Genomic DNA, 17,441 nt, shown 5'->3' with positions numbered 1-17,441 from the left:
CCTCACGCTTAGACTACAGCACCTCGCTTTTCACGTGTCTGAGCAGAACCTCCCTGAACCGTCTGCAGGTGGTTCAGAATGCCTGTGCTCGGCTTCTGACCAAGGCCTCCAAACACACCCACATCACCCCGCTTCTCCTCCAGCTTCACTGGCTGCCAGTCAACTTCATGGTTCATTTCAAGATCCTGGTTCTGGTCTATAGCGCCTTACATGGACAAGCACCATCTTACATTGGTGATCTTCTTAGTCCCTACACCCCCAGCAGGTCCCTGGGGTCCAGTGATCAAAGCCTACTGGTTGTGCAACACCAGGCTAAAGACCAAAGATGACAGATCAGTTGCTGCTGTGGCCCCCAGATTCTGGAACTCTCCCCCTGAGCCTGAGATCAGTGGACTCAGTGGTCTCCTTCAAAAAGCAGCTAAGGACTCACCTGTTCAAGCTGGCTTTTGTATGACCTTCTTCACCTCTCTCTCTTTATTCTGCTCTCCCCACCCATTCCACCTTCCTCAGGATCCACTGATTTCCCTTTTTCCTATTCACTCTCTCTCTTTCTTAACATTTTTTCTTTTAAATCCCAATTGCCTATTTTTGCTCAATTTAAATATATTTGAAAACATTTTCTAAATGGTTTTTTATATTTTTACATTTTTTTTTGTTTTTGTGAAGCGCCTTGTGATTTTTTATCTTGAGAGGCGCTATAGAAATATTTTCTTCTTCTTCTACTTTGTCATCTTCAAAGGTGTGTCCCTTGTCCTTCAGGTGAAGGTGGACTGCAGAGTGTTGACCTGAAGAGGTGGCTCTCCTGTGTTGTGTTATGTTCTTGTGTAATTGTTGTTTAGTTTCTCTAATGTAAACATCTGGACAGTGCTCCTACACTGGAATGCATAAACGACCCCACTGAGCTTCTGTTTGGGTGTTTTGTCTTCTGGGTGGACCAGGTTCTGTCTGAGGGTGTTGTTGGGTTTAAAGTTTACCAGGATGTTGTGTTTGGAGAAGATTCTTCTAAGTTTCTCTGAGACTCCTGCCACGTATGTGATGATGGTGCCTTTGTGTAAATGGTGTTGTTGTTAGGTTGGTAGCAGAGCTCTCATGTTTAGTGGTAAGTCCAGTGAGATCATGGAATGGGATCAAGAATTTTCTACTGGCAGGAAAAAGATCTCAGCTAACATAGCTGTAGATCACACTGGATAAGTCTCTGTGGTTGCATTTATTTTACATTTATTTTACTACCTCTTACTAAAGCTGTCTTTAGTAGGCGCAAAATATATGTCAATTAATCAACCAACCAACCAACCAACCAACCAATCAATCAATCAATCAATTAATCAATCAATCAATCAATCAATCAATCAATCAATCAATCAATCAATCAATCAATCAATCAATCAATCAAAGCTTTATTTATAGAACGCCTTCCACAACCCTGTCAGGAAGCCCAAAGCGCTGAACATGGTTCAGTTGTAGGTAAATATATTGAATAAATCAACAATAAAAGCAATTCAAATTACAAAATACAAATTACAAAATAGATGAAACATTCTGGTACAGGACAAATGTGTAAAACAATGGATTGAGTGAACCAATGAAAACTGTGAAATAAATTCAACATAAAAGAGGGCCAAAATCAAACATGTTCTGGAAACGCCAAGCGGAGGAGGTGTGTTTTTAGGTGACTAAAGAGGACGAGCAGCTCGCAGCGTGCACCCGCGTGAGCGCCATCTCACCCTCCTTTTCAAATGTGGTTGTACACCTGTGCAATAGCAAAAAAATATCTTAATTTCTGTTAAATGTACTTCCTGAATGAGTGACCTTTTCAGGCTAAAACAACAAAATGACAAATACAGACAGAAGGACGACTTCTTTCTTCTTTTATAATGCGTTGCATCACCACCTGCTATCAGAACAGGACTCAGTATTGGAAGATAATCAAAAATCAAACAACTTGGACTCGGATCAGGGGCAGAAATGTGATTGTAACATCTCTAGATATAAGTCAGCTTTAAAACTAAAACTATTATTTAAGAACTAACATTAACACTAATGACACTAATTGATACATTTTTATTATGTTGTTTGAACCCAAGGGTCTCATTATCTGAATTTTCTAACTTGTTGGATTGCTCTATAAGTGCCCCCTTTATTTTTTTTACTTTGAGCCCCCGCCCCGTCAAAGGTCTCTGCACGGCCCTGCCTAGTATGAAGTTGGAAGAGCGGAATCTCCCTGATCACATTTTCCACCTTAAATGGTCAGCAGCGAACTGCTGGCCAACATTTCCCGGTGGCCTGGCCGCCAAAAGGCCCACTCAGTGATTGACGTCTGTGAGATCTGGTCGTTCCTAGTTTTTGAAAAAACAATTTGCCGCGTGGTTCGTTAGGGAATCTGACCCGCTGAAGCTCACACTTGTTAGCCATATCTGATCCTCCCCAGACACGGAATGGACATAAGGAGATAATGAAAGTCAAAATGTCCCCAAAGGACAGGTTATTGGCAATATTTATTAGGCAGCTGGTTAGTCAAGGAGATACAACAGCTAGGCAGCTGTCATTAAATCCTAATTAGACCCACAGCATCCTGCAGGTATTATTATTATTAATAAATAAATAAAAAAACATTCAGTATTTTTATTGGAAGTTTAGGATTTTTTTTTATGTTCTAACTTTTTCTGCATTTCTGCTTTTGTGTGACCCAGAAGTGCAGCGGGGTGTTTTTCACGGCATTAATTTTGGCAGTGGAGAGGAACAACATCATATATGATATCAAACAGCAACATCAACCCTTTTTGGTTTATTAGCAGATTGCATAAGCAAACCGTAACCTTTGAAGTCTGAAGGGATCTTGTGATCTCGCGAGGAAGCCGCTCCACGGCCAAGACTCTCCTGGTGGGTACTGCACTGCATTAAAACTCGTGGGTAAAACGTTCCGCTGCTGTTCTGCACCGCTTGATGCTTCCAGTGTGAAACCCGGGTTAAAGTGACCGATTGTAATCCATACTTTCAACAGAATTAAATAGAATCTCTATTGATGCACCACACATACAGTTAATTGCAGCAGAACACACTTATTTATTTGATGCTGTGTGAGTGCCCAGTCGACGCCCAGCCCGAATCACTCCTGGTGTTTTACGTTAACGGGGTGGTGGTGGCCTGGGATGGATTCTAATTCCAGCATGAATTATTGTCCCAGTCCACCCATGTGAATGCTATTCTGTGTTCAAACAAATGTTGTTAAATACAAATTTTATTTAGGTGCATTCAGCTTCACAAAGTCTGATTTCATCTTGTATCGGAGGACTTTCATTCTAAATTAATCATGTAAATGTAACAAAACTGCAGGTCAGTACTTTTAAAAGTAAACTCTGATCAATGCATTTCTACAAAAAAAGCTAACAGCTTCAATTAAACCTTTAAGGCAAGAAAACGGCAGACAGAGTGATTTATGAAATGCCCCATGCACTAGGCACTGGCCAGTTTCTGGATTCAAGATTTTGCTTCTAAAAATTTTCAGTCCTGTTGTGAAAGCTGTCTTCAACGGCTTGTCTGAAGCTGTTGTGAACACTTTAGGAGGCAATGCTTCTGTTGTACCTGCTGCTGTGATAGCAGAAGGCGCAGCCCACTCGACCTTTTGCCTTTTTTATTGATGAAGTTGGACATCTGGAGTTTTTTTTAACAGCAAAAAGGAGTGATGCTCATTACTTTTTAGGGCAATATTTTGTTCAAACAAATATCTGAAATATGCATCAAATATGCTCCAAATGTGTCACTGCTATGAGAAATGCATTTTATTACTGATGTTGTTATGACCTGAAGCTTCTAGTTTTAAGGGTTCCAGACAGATGCTAAATGCAGCTGGTGACAACCCTCTGCCTCATCATCTCTCAGATAATTGAGTTTCAGTTATGCTCTTTCGTTTAGTTTTGTCAAAAGAAGTTTCCGAGTGTGTCTTTTGTCAAGAAAACTTAGAAAATCAAACAATCAATGCTAACTGACATTCACTAATACTTTGTGCATTAAAAACACATAAAAATGTTTTTAAAGAGCAAGTCACCCCCTACTATAAACTTACTCCACTCCCACTTCATGTTTGAAAAATGCAACAAATGCTGTTGCTTGGCAGACCGAGAGAGCGGAGCCACTAACAAATACACACACAGACAGGCTCACAATGGGATTATGACATCATAATATACCAGATGACATCATAGCATACCTCTTAGCCAATAGCGGTGGCAGGTTTAAATTCAAATACAGTGCAGACTTTTTCCCTGACAACGGCGCAACACTGACAGTTTTAGGCAGAATATTTGATTTTTAACCAAGATGCACTGAAGTACGAAATTATTGACTACACGTGTCTTTAGCATGATTAGACACTCCTTTATATAGTTTATCAGCAAAAAAAAAGCGATTTGGGGTTTGACTTGCTCTTTAAATAATATGTGTTCCTTATTTACTTTGTAGCTTTTGTATGTCTGTAAATTCATAATCAATAACTTATCAGTGTAAAGGAAAGCCTCTTTACATCTCATCTTCCATCGATTGTTCTTAGTTTCCACTAGTAGCTTTGTTTTACATGCTTTTTGGTAAATTTCGGGATTTCAGCTCAGCTTACCTGCTCTTGTCCTCCTGAATGTAAAGCAACAGTAGCTGTTTGGGGATGCTGAACGACAACGTGCACTCCTCCATTTGTTCCCGCACAAACATCCACTTGCTGTCCATCGTTTGGAATCGGTACACCTTGCATGTTGGGTTCTTGAACACTGTGAGCAGGAAGAGAGGTACGGTGAAGTACCACAAAATACAGCAAGTTCTCACCAAATCAATTAAGTCTCAAGATTTGGAAAAGTTGAACCAGAATCTCGAGTCAGCAGCCCCCTTCAAGGATGCAGCAGAGCAGGAGGGCTTTAAAAGTCACTGACAGTATGAAGCACAAATTAAACTCCATAATCAATAACTGTGTCTGCCATAGATAAGACATTTCTCATCTCTGAAGTCCTTCTAACTTCCTCCTGTTGGAAGTCAGCACATTAGGAGTGAATGCAAATAAAATGACACAAACTCCACACTGCTCAAAAAATCCATTTAAGCCACTTATTATTATAAAATATTAGAATTATTGGGAAGTTTTGGCTGCTAACTTCACTAAGAACCATTTCAAATTCAGCAGCATTTTCTTGACTTTTACTGAAAGAATCTAATAGCAGCAATCGAGGGGCTGAAAATGAAAAACAGTCCTAATGCTCTTATCTGCATGTTTGCAGCAGAGGGCAGGAGAACTGTGAGCCCTGAACACAGTTTACCACTTCCTGCCTTTTGCAGTGCTGCAGCCAGAAAAAAATGCTGCTCAATAAGATGGAGCCGAATCACCCGAAGTGAAAAGCTGACAGTTTTGTGCACAATGGTCAAACATGTGTGGCAGGACAATGTTTTTGCTTTAATTTAAAAAAGCAGACCTACGCTTCCTTTCTGACTGACAATGTAGAAACCTACGCCCGCAACACCTCATCTTCCTGCAATTTGATGCCATCTCTCCAACGCTGTGTGTCTCTCAGAGCATCTGTACTATTAATCTTGGTGTTGCCGTCTAATATGTGCGTGCACGTTAAAGTGGCTGGAACTCAGGGAGTGGGGTGGTTCTTCTTCAAAGGGTGCGGAAAGAAATCTCAGGTTTCATCCATAACTTGGTCAGTTCATGTAAAAGTTTCCCTGGGACAGACAATAAATGTATAGACAAACGGTAGCAAAAAGATTTGTTTCTGCAGGTCGGTCTAGCCAAGCTCCATTGTAGCCTTAGCTGTTCCACACTTAGAAAATGTATCTGCACAGTCTGTGCAGATGTAAAACATAATGCTACCATAGGTCATTCATCCCCTCTGCAGTGTAACTTTTCAGTTGAACTGGTACTGGCATTACACACAATAACATCAATGCAATATTATGAGTTCAATACTTGTGCAACACCAGGTGTACGTTAGTATGTCTGTGTCCCTGATGCTGCACACTTCTGGAATCCCAAGTTTCCTTTTTATTTGTTGTTTTTCTTGGTTGAAGGTTACAACAATAGCTTTCTGCCTTTGTGTATTTACCTGTAATGTTATTATTTTTCATCTCCCTTTTCACTAAGTGTATGTGCTGCTGTAGCAAGTGAACTTCCCCAGCGTGGGATTAATAAAGACTATCCTACTCTATTTTATTTCGAGCATTTCCTCATTTATTTTGGTTTCTCAGTGAACTTTGTCTTTAAACAGTTTATTTTTTACTTAGTTTTATACATGTTTGTATTGTCTGAGAGTATTTTGCAGGAGAATTTACCGCAAGCAAAGTTACATTTGAAATTTCACTACAGTTGCATCCATTTACACAAAAGAAAACTTTTACTTTTCAGTGTCTTCCCTCGTTGCAGTGAAAAAGAACCGAACCGTGACATTAAAACCAAGGTACGAACCAAACTGGCATGGATAGGCATACCATTACACATCTGGGTGCTGCAAAAGCATTCAGTTTGTGCAGCCAATCAGTGCATCAGTCCACCAGTCATATCCAGTTACACCACTCAACATCCTTATAGAGCTCCGGGAGTTGACGTCACTTCTCCCGGCATGAAACAGTTCAAATCGAAACGGCGCCATATTGGCAGGTAGAAGCTGGCAGCGGGACTATTAGTTAATGTCAGAAAACTCAATCAGACAGGAAATATGGTAGATTCCTGTTGTGCCCCAGGATGCCAGAACAGACGTGGACGACATAAGGAATGAGCCGTCTACAGGATTCCCCAAGAGCCGGAGCGCCGCAAACGTTGGATCATTGTAATAAAACGCACTAGTGACCGGGCTAAAATGAAACTGTGGGACCCCGAGAGTAAAGGTTTTCGTTTATGCAGCGACCGCTTCATATCAGGTACTTAAACAACGTTTCCTCAACTGTGTATGGTATTTATTTTAAATGCTTTTATTACGATTCTTAGTGGGCTTCCTAAACTTATTTTGGCGTGGCTTTTTCTGTCTTATTACTCATAGCAACAAGTAAACATCACGTAAAACGTTGCCTCGTGAGTTCTGCGTGCTGCCGTTTACGTGTTTTATGATCACAGCAATTAACCGGCTAAGCTGTGTTTAATTTTTAAGCAATGGTTGATCAATTGTCAGATCACACATAAAAAGCACTTTGGATTGCTATTATCTGTCTCACCGAGTCAGATCTCAGACAGATCCTGAGACGCTCCTGCCTGACATATTTATTTTTTTCACGGAAAAAATATCAAACTAGTGATTTCTCTTGGTGTTCAGTGTATACATTCAAACAGCACAGCACTCTATTTAAACTACTTACGTGTAAAGCTGTTATTTGTCCACCCATCCATTTTCATCCGCTTATCCGGAGTCGGGTTACGGGGGCAGCAGCCGAAGTCGAGAGGCCCAGACTTCCCTCTCCCCAGCCACCTGAGCCAGCTCCTCCGGGGGAATCCCAAGGGGTTCCCCGGCCAGGTCCGGTAAGAAGTCCGCTCCGACAGCTTCTGGCGTTTTTAAAAAGTATCCCAGGGGCACGGTAAGGGTTGGAGACGTTTAGTCTATTTAATTTCTGACTATATAAAACGATTTCTTCGGTTTTAAAGTGTGAAGTAAACTCCGACGAAGTAAAATCCAAGCCAATCCCGTTCATGTTCATGTTTACGATCCGTGTTTGTTTACCTCTTTTTCCTGCCAATATGGCGTCTACTAACTGAGAGTCACGTGGGGTCCGGAGCTCTATTGACCTGAAATGGCACCTTTTCCGATGCAGGAGCTACAGAAGTCCTTATAATCACAGTAGTAAGAACCATGAATTACCACAGCTCCACCAGACTGAGAACAAAACACAACTAAATAATAACAAAAAATGAAACAAAAAAATCAATAAATACATTTCCAGCATCTAAAATTGCAGAAGAGCCAAACAAAACTTCTCATTTTTAAAACCAGCACATGTTTGCATCCATCAAAGCAGCATCACTCGTATGTGCATCCTGCTGCATATTTATCAAAAGCTTATTGGTTCAATTTATTTTTCAATTTGTCATGCCACATTTAGAGTGAATTTAAAAGCCACATGCACAACTGATCATCTCCTAATTGTACAACAAACAGACTATAAAAACAGCATATTAGTTTTGAATGCAGCAAAAGAAGATGGTGTTGAAATCAGTGAGGATTATGGTTCAGACTAGCCCTGGAATGACCCCTGAAAAGGCACATAATTGTATTTAAATGAGATTTATTGTTGGCATGGGGTGGGGAGATTTAAAGTAAATGAACAGGATATCTAAAAAAAAATAAGGGTGGCGGAGAGATGTGGAGAGAGAAGGGAGAATTTTAATCATAAGAGCGATTGCTGCTGACTTCCAGTGTCATCTGAGAAGCGGATTAACCCCTGAACTCCCCCTTTTGCTGCTGCAGCCGCACTAATCTGACCACCAATCAGACGCCTGAGATTCCCTTCAAGACACCTTTTAAGAAAATAACTTCCTGAGCTGAGATGTATGTGGGCCTGTTTCCTTGCTTTTCTCTGTGTGCTCATTTCGAAAGGTAATTACTCAATCTGGTGGTATCTGCAAGGAGGGGATTGTTTTTGACAGGCTGCAGATGTGCACCTGCAAAAAGTGCCGGCGCTCACTAGTTAATCACAGCAGAAACTGTAAGTGACAATGACACAATAACAACAGGCGTGGGGCTGCTGGGGAGCTCAGGGAGAAAGGCTGAAATCTGCATAAAAAAGAGAATAGATACATGGGATGTGGGAGAAAGGCTGTTCACCAGTTTCTCCTCTGAACAAGAACTTTACCACAACAGGAGTGGTGACCTTTTTAAATCTCTCCTTTTTAAATAAATGCATTTGATTTTTCTCTCCTTTATCAGCGATGGATCTCACTCTCTACAAAATTAATCTGCTGCTTGTTTTAACCTCCTAGGTCGTTTAGAAAGAACCAAACTGGTTAACCTCATTGTCTTTTCCTGCTTGCACAAAGCATCAAAACCTCTGTGCATTTTTAAATGTGGTCAGTAGGTCAAGAATAGGAATGGAGTTTTGTAAAATAACATTTTAGGGTGTCAAATAATAAAATTACACTGAGTCCAGAATCAAATCATAGTATTTTAAGCTTTCTGTCCAATACCGTCACAGGATGAATGTCTGCTCAGACAAAATAAAGCAATCGCCTCTTAATTTAAATAGAATATAAAGGGATCAAGTTTCTGTAATGAATGATGGAACAGTGAGTCCTACCTGGACCCGTTTGTGGGCTGTCTTCTCTGTCGATGCAGGAGTGATGCCCAGACTCGCAAACCAAGGGGCACTGAAAGAACAAAAGCAACAGACATGACCGAGTTGGCTCTCGTATCAAATCAAATCCATCTAGCTGTCCGACTGCAGCTTTAAATTAACATCTAACCGTAATTCTGATTCAGTCATTTCCTGTGTGGTAACAAGGGATGAAGCATTATTTCCACAAAGTAAATATGAAGATAGTATTTACATAAAATCACTGACAAAAACACCATTTTGCTGACTAGTGAGACTTTTGTCCGACTAGCTGAAGTAGTCAAAAGGACTGTATTAGTGGCATAAAAGTCCAGCTAGTCTGTTTTTTAATGTATTTGTTGACCACTGGTTAAAACAAGTACATTATTAATCTGTATCTATATTATGTACTGTACACAAATTTTCCCTCCTTATTGGGCTAGTAACTACCAAAAAGGCTCACAAGTCAACTAGACAATGCTATTTAGACTTCTCTAATTAGCAAATGAAAATAAAATTGCAAAACAGTCAACCCTTAAACAGTCAACTGATTAACTGGTAAGGCTCAAAATGTTTGCTAGTTGAATTTCTCTACTAATTTAGTCTTAGTAAGTTACTAGTGGAACTCAAATGCTCACAAATTAGGATAGGATAGGATAGGATAGGATAGGATAGGAAAGGATAGGGTAGGATACGATCGGATCGGATAGGATAGGATAGGATAGAATGAGATGGGATAGGATAGGATAGGATAGAATGAGATGGGATAGGATAGGACAGGATAGGATAGAATGAGATGGGATGAGATAGGATAGGATAGGATAGGATAGGATAGGATAGAATGAGATAGGATAGGATAGGATAGAATGAGATGGGATAGGATAGGATAGGATAGAATAGGATAGGATAGGATAGGATAGGATAGGATAGAATGAGATGGGATAGGATAGGATAGGATAGGATAGGATAGGATAGAATGCGATGGGATGAGATAGGATAGGATAGGATAGGATAGGATAGAATGAGATGGGATGAGATAGGATAGGATAGGATAGGATAGGATAGTGTAACGTGAGGAAATATGGGTTTTCTGTGCAAAAGGTCATTTGACTCGGCTGGGTCAAAGAGCTGGGTCGCTGAGAACTTTCACCCACAGATTGAGACCTTTGCAGACATGAAGTCTGCAAGAGTCTGCTGGAAACCATAACATCTGCCACCTGCAGTCTGCCAGAAGATGTGTTCCCAGGAAATGTAGTCATAACAAGTCGTAAACTTTCTTTTAGATGTAACGTGAGGAAATATGGGTTTTCTCAGCGACCCAGCTCTTTGACCCAGCCGAGTCAAATGACCTTTTGCACAGAAAACCCATATTTCCTCACGTTACAATAGGATAGGATAGAATGAGATGGGATAGGATAGGATAGGATAGGATAGGATAGAATGAGATGGGATAGGATAGGATAGGATAGGATAGGATAGGATAGGATAGGAAAGGATAGGGTAGGATACGATCGGATCGGATAGGATAGGATAGGATAGAATGAGATGGGATGAGATAGGATAGGATAGGATAGGATAGGATAGGATAGGATAGGATAGGATAGGAAAGGATAGGGTAGGATACGATCGGATCGGATAGGATAGGATAGGATAGAATGAGATGGGATAGGATAGGATAGGATAGGATAGAATGAGATAGGATAGGATAGGATAGAATGAGATGGGATAGGATAGGATAGGATTGTCATGACTCCCATCCTTCACCCTCCTCCACTTCCTCATTATACCTTCATTCAGCTCACCTGGTTCCTCTCACCAAGCTCCAGCCAAGCCCTGCTTTCCCCAGCAACCTCTGTCAGCTTCAATCAGCTCCATTCATTCCACCTGCTCCTCTAATCAGCCTCATCCCATTCACCTGCTTCCCCTGCTATAAAAGAGCCAGCCATCCAGTGATTATTACAGCCTTGCCAGTAGTTCTCCAGCCATCCACCCTGCCTGATCTTTGCCTCTGGACCTTGTTTTTTGCCTGACCCCTGCCTTGCTCTCTGCCTGCCACTTTGACCTTAGCCTGCCTCTGAACCTGCCTCAGCCTTGCCCTCCAGGTACCTCTGCTTTAAATAAAGACTTTTTAAATATATTTTTACTGTGTTGGTGTCTTCACGGGTCTTCTGAACTCGGTTCCTGACAGAATAATCTGGCCAAAAATCTGACCCAACGCTGACACAGCACTTGGAGTATTTTTTTTCTTCTTTTTTTTCATCGTACCTGTCATGGAGGATCTCACGCTCCTGGAGTTTATGGAGCTAGAGAAGGAGCAGGAGTCACCGTTCTGGGGAACGCGGCTGGCCATCAGGCCAGAGCCACGCAGAGGCTCCACTCCTCTGTCCAGGCCTGCTGCAAACGTCTTGTGCAGCGGGTTCATGACCACGCCGCTCCAGCCTCAAACCCCTCCTGTCAGGTCATGACGGCGGCGGTCCCAGAGGTTTTCTGGAGCTGATAAGAGGGTTTATCCTTCTCCCGTGCTGGTGTCGGCGGGTTCCACGGACGGCACCTCATGTTCTGCTTCTGGACCGGTCCCGACGGAGGAGATTGTTCAGGGGATGATGCAGATGGTCGAGGAGGCTGTGTGGGAGGTCTTTGCCAAGCCAACCTGCCCCCACTTACGTCTGCGGGCGGCTGATAGGTTAAATGTCATCTTCTCCACCCATCCAGAGTTGATAGCGGTCCCAGCACTTGGTAATTACTACCTTTATGTCCGGAGGGTATATGGGTCTGCACTGAAGGACGTCGCCATGGAGGGTCTGACCTGCTGTGAGAGGTGGTCAACTTCCCCAGAACCCTCCAACGTATCGCATTCTGCTCCGGCGGTGGTCCCGGTGGACGCATCGCATCCTGCTCCGGCGGTGGTCCCGGTGGACGCATCGCATCCTGCTCCGGCGGTGGTCCCGGTGGACGCATCGCATCCTGCTCCGGCGGTGGTCCCGGTGGACGCATCGCATCCTGCTCCGGCGGTGGTCCCGGTGGACGCATCGCATGCTGCTCAGGCGGTGGTCCCGGTGGACGCATCGCATCCTGCTCCGGCGGTGGTCCCGGTGGACGCATCGCATCCTGCTCCGGCGGTGGTCCCGGTGGACGCATCGCATCCTGCTCCGGCGGTGGTCCCGGTGGACGCATCGCATCCTGCTCCGGCGGTGGTCCCGGAGGACGCATCGCATCCTGCTCCGGCGGTGGTCCCGGAGGACGCATCGCATCCTGCTCCGGCGGTGGTCCCGGAGGACGCATCGCACCCTGCTCCGGCGGTGGCCTCGGGGGACGCATCGCACCCTGCTCCGGCGGTGGTCTCGGGGGACGCATCGCACCCTGCTCTGGCGGTGGTCTCGGGGGACGCATCACACCCTGCTCTGGCGGTGGTCTCGGGGGACGCATCGCATCCTGCTCTGGCGGTGGTCCCGGGGGACGCATCGCATCCTGCGCTGACGGTGGTCTCGGAGGACGCATCGCATCCGGCTTCGACGGATGAGGTCCAAGAGGCCCTGGTCCCGGCCCAGCCTGTCCAAGGGGCTCCGGCCCAGCCTGTCCAAGGGGCTCCAGTCCAAGGGTCGACGCCTCCAGGCCCTTAAGAGGACCTCTCCTGCCCCTGCTCTGAAGAGGACCTCTCCTGCCCCTGCTCTGAAGAGGACCCCTCCTGCCCCTGCTCTGAAGAGGACCCCTCCTGCCCCTGCTCTGAAGAGGACCCCTCCTGCCCCTGCTCTGAAGAGGACCCCTTCTGCCCCTGCTCTGAAGAGGACCCCTCCTGCCCCTGCTCTGAAGAGGACCCCTCCTGCCCCTGCTCTGAAGAGGACCCCTCCTGCCCCTGCTCTGAAGAGGACCCCTCCTGCCCCTGCTCTGAAGAGGACCCCTCCTACCCTCAAGTTCCCCAATCTGAAGTTCCCCTGTCTGAAGTTCCCCAGTCTGAAGTTCCCCAGTCTGAAGTTCCCCAGTCTGAAGTTCCCCAGTCTGAAGTGTCTGTGTCCCCTCAAGTTCCCCAGTCTGAAGTTCCCCAGTCTGAAGTTCCCCAGTCTGAAGTGTCTGTGTCCCCTCAAGTTCCCCAGTCTGAAGTTCCCCAGTCTGAAGTTCCCCAGTCTGAAGTGTCTGTGTCCCCTCTTAGTCGTAGTCCGGTTTCCCCTCTTAGTCGTAGTCTGTTTTCCCCTCTTAGTCGTAGTCCGGTTTCCCCTCTTAGTCGTAGTCCGGTTTCCCCTCTTAGTCGTAGTCCGGTTTCCCCTCTTAGTCGTAGTCCGGTTTCCCCTCTTAGTCGTAGTCCGGTTTCCCCTCTTAGTCGTAGTCCGGTTTCCCCTCTTAGTCGTAGTCCGGTTTCCCCTCTTAGTCGTAGTCCGGTGTCCCCTCTTAGTCGTAGTCCGGTGTCCCCTCTTAGTCGTAGTCCGGTGTCCCCTCTTAGTCGTAGTCCAGTGTCCCCTCTTAGTCGTAGTCCAGTGTCCCCTCTTAGTCTTGGTCTTGGTCCAGTGTCCCCTCTTAGTCCTCGTCCGCCAGTGTCCTTTGTCACCACACTCCTACAGTCTCGGCTCCTGGTTCCCCGTCGCCGGCCCCCCAGACTCCCACAGTCCCGGCTCCTGGTTCCCCGTCGCCGGCCCCCCAGACTCCCACAGTCTCGGCTCCTGGTTCCCCGTCGCCGGCCCCCCAGACTCCCACAGTCCCGGCTCCTGGTTCCCCGTCGCCGGCCCCCCAGACCCTTCCGGCCCTCCTTCATGGTCCCCCTCCTCCCGCCCTGCTCTGGCCCTCCTTCCTGGTCCCCCTCCTCCCACCCTGCTCTGGTTTCCTGTGGGCGTCTGGTATCCGCCCTTGAGGGGGGGGGGGGGGGGGTTCTGTCATGACTCCCATCCTTCACCCTCCTCCACTTCCTCATTATACCTTCATTCAGCTCACCTGGTTCCTCTCACCAAGCTCCAGCCAAGCCCTGCTTTCCCCAGCAACCTCTGTCAGCTTCAATCAGCTCCATTCATTCCACCTGCTCCTCTAATCAGCCTCATCCCATTCACCTGCTTCCCCTGCTATAAAAGAACCATCCATCCAGTGATTATTACAGCCTTGCCAGTAGTTCTCCAGCCATCCACCCTGCCTGATCTTTGCCTCTGGACCTTGTTTTTTGCCTGACCCCTGCCTTGCTCTCTGCCTGCCACTTTGAACTTAGCCTGCCTCTGAACCTGCCTCAGCCTTGCCCTCCAGGTACCTCTGCTTTAAATAAAGACTTTTTAAATATCTTTTTACTGTGTTGGTGTCTTCACGGGTCTTCTGAACTCGGTTACTGACAAGGATAGGATAGGATGAGATGGGATAGGATAGGACAGGATAGGATAGAATGAGATGGGATGAGATAGGATAGGATAGGATAGGATAGGATAGAATGAGATAGGATAGGATAGGATAGAATGAGATAGGATAGGATAGGATAGAATGAGATGGGATAGGATAGGACAGGATAGGATAGAATGAGATGGGATGAGATAGGATAGGATAGGATAGAATGAGATAGGATAGGATAGGATAGGATAGAATGAGATGGGATAGGATAGGATAGGATAGGATATGATAGGATAGGATAGAATGAGATGGGATAGGATAGGATAGGATAGGATAGGATAGAATGCGATGGGATGAGATAGGATAGGATAGGATAGGATAGGATAGGATAGAATGCGATGGGATGAGATAGGATAGGATAGGATAGGATAGGATAGGATTGGATAGGATCGGATGGGATGGGATCGGATAGGATAGGATAGGATAGGATAGGATCGGATCGGATAGGATCGGATCGGATCGGATCGGATCGGATAGGATAGGATAGGATAGGATAGGATAGGATAGGATAGGATCGGATAGGATAGGATAGGATAGGATGATGGGATGGAATGAGATGGGATAGGATAGGATAGAATAGGGTAGGTTACGATCGGATAGGATAGGATAGGATAGGATAGAATGAGATGGGATAGGATAGGATAGGATAGGATAGGATAGGATAGAATGAGATGGGATAGGATAGGATAGGATAGAATGAGATGGGATGAGATAGGATAGGATAGGATAGGATAGGATAGGATAGAATGAGATGGGATAGGATAGGATAGGATAGGATAGGATAGAATGAGATGGGATGAGATAGGATAGGATAGGATAGGATAGGATAGGATCGGATGGGATCGGATCGGATAGGATAGGATCGGATAGGATAGGATAGGATAGGATAGGATCGGATAGGATAGGATAGGATGATGGGATGGAATGAGATGGGATAGGATAGAATAGGATAGGATAGGGTAGGATACGATCGGATAGGATAGGATAGGATAGGATAGGATAGAATCAGATGGGATAGGATAGGATAGGATGAGATGGGATAGGATAGGATAGGATAGAATGAGATGGGATGAGAAAGGATTGGATAGGATAGGATAGGATAGGATAGGATAGGATAGGATCGGATAGGATAGAATGAGATAGGATAGGATAGGATAGGATAGGATAGGATGAGATGGGATAGGATAGGATAGGATAGGATAGGATAGAGTGAGATGGGATGAGATAGGATAGGATAGGATAGGATAGGATAGGATAGGATAGGATAGGATAGGATAGGATATGATAGGATAGGATAGGATAGGATAGGATAGGATAGGATCGGATGGGATCGGATCGGATCGGATAGGATAGGATAGGATAGGATAGGATAGGATAGGATAGGATAGGATAGGATAGGATAGGATAGGATCGGATAGGATAGGATAGGATAGGATAGGATAGGATCGGATAGGATAGGATGATGGGATGGAATGAGATGGGATTGGATAGGATAGAATAGGGTAGGATACGATCGGATAGGATAGGATAGGATAGAATGAGATGGGATAGGATAGGATAGGATAGGATAGGATAGGATAGGAGAGGAGAGGATAGGATAGGATAGGATAGGATAGGATAGGATAGGATAGAATGAGATGGGATAGGATAGGATCGGATAGGATTGGATCGGATAGGATAGGATAGAATGAGATGGGATAGGATAGGATAGGATAGAATGAGATGGGATGAGATAGGATAGGATAGGATAGGATAGGATCGGATCGGATCGAATCGGATCGGATCGGATCGAATCGGATCGGATCGGATCGGATAGGATAGGATAAGATAGGATCGGATCGGATCGGATAGGATAGGATAGGATAGGATAGGATCGGATAGGATCGGATCGGATCGGATAGGATAGGATAGGATGATGGGATGGAATGAGATGGGATGAGATGGGATAGGATAGGATAGGATAGGATAGGGTAGGATACGATCGGATAGCATAGGATAGGATAGGATAGAATGAGATGGGATAGGATAGGATAGGATGAGATGGGATAGGATAGGATAGGATAGAATGAGATGGGATGAGAAAGGATAGGATAGGATAGGATATGATAGGATAGAATAGGATAGGATAGGATAGGATAGGATAGAATGAGATATGATAGGATAGGATAGGATAGGATAGGATAGGATAGGATAGGATGAGATGGGATAGGATAGGATAGGATAGGATAGGATAGGATAGAGTGAGATGGGATGAGATAGGATAGGATAGGATAGGATAGGATCGGATAGGAGCAGCCCGGGCAGCCCCAGTCGGCCCCAGCCTGGCCCGGTTGATTCCACACATCCTTGCCTTAAGCCCATGTGGGCTGATTCAACCCACCAATCAGAGGCTTGCTCTAATGGAAGGTGTGAATTTGCTGTCAGCAGTGGGTGTGTTGGCCCTGGTCAGCCTGAAGCAGACCCCCTCGAGAAGAGGGCTGAGAATGAGCCTCTGTTGGCCCGGAAAAATAACAGGCCACCCAGATATGTACACAACCTACGCTACCCGGCCTGGGCCGACCCGGTACAGATGGGAATGGCCCAATAGTCCACCAAACAAGGACAACACCATTTTGGCATCTTAAATAGAATTCTCAAAGCATCCTTGTGCTACCTGTAGTTTTTGCATGCTAGTTTTCTTATAGTGAGACTACAAATATGCGGTATATAGAAAGAGGTACAGCATGCTCAAAATAAGGATCTGTTAACACTATCAAAGCCAAACCTGCACATTAAAATGGTTGCTAGCACACAAAACCAGCGACACTGTCTGAAGA

General features: G+C 45.0%; 1 protein-coding gene across 6 annotated transcripts in view; it reads right to left on the bottom strand.

The window, feature by feature from the left end:
- The window catches only part of inpp4b (inositol polyphosphate-4-phosphatase type II B), a 290,844-nt gene that overhangs the window by 108,873 nt on the left and 164,530 nt on the right, over positions 1–17,441 (bottom strand). For all 6 annotated transcript variants that reach the window (XM_015965572.3, XM_015965579.3, XM_015965584.3 and 3 more), the window contains 2 exons: positions 9,256–9,325; positions 4,610–4,757 (listed from right to left, as the gene is read on the bottom strand). In XM_015965572.3, the coding sequence (XP_015821058.1) occupies positions 4,610–4,757; positions 9,256–9,325 (218 nt within the window). The remainder of the gene's footprint in view (positions 1–4,609; positions 4,758–9,255; positions 9,326–17,441) is intronic.

The sequence above is a fragment of the Nothobranchius furzeri genome, chromosome 4 (genome assembly GCF_043380555.1).
Source record: "Nothobranchius furzeri strain GRZ-AD chromosome 4, NfurGRZ-RIMD1, whole genome shotgun sequence".
Classification (NCBI taxonomy): domain Eukaryota; kingdom Metazoa; phylum Chordata; class Actinopteri; order Cyprinodontiformes; family Nothobranchiidae; genus Nothobranchius; species Nothobranchius furzeri.
This window is presented reverse-complemented; position numbering and strand designations above follow the sequence as displayed.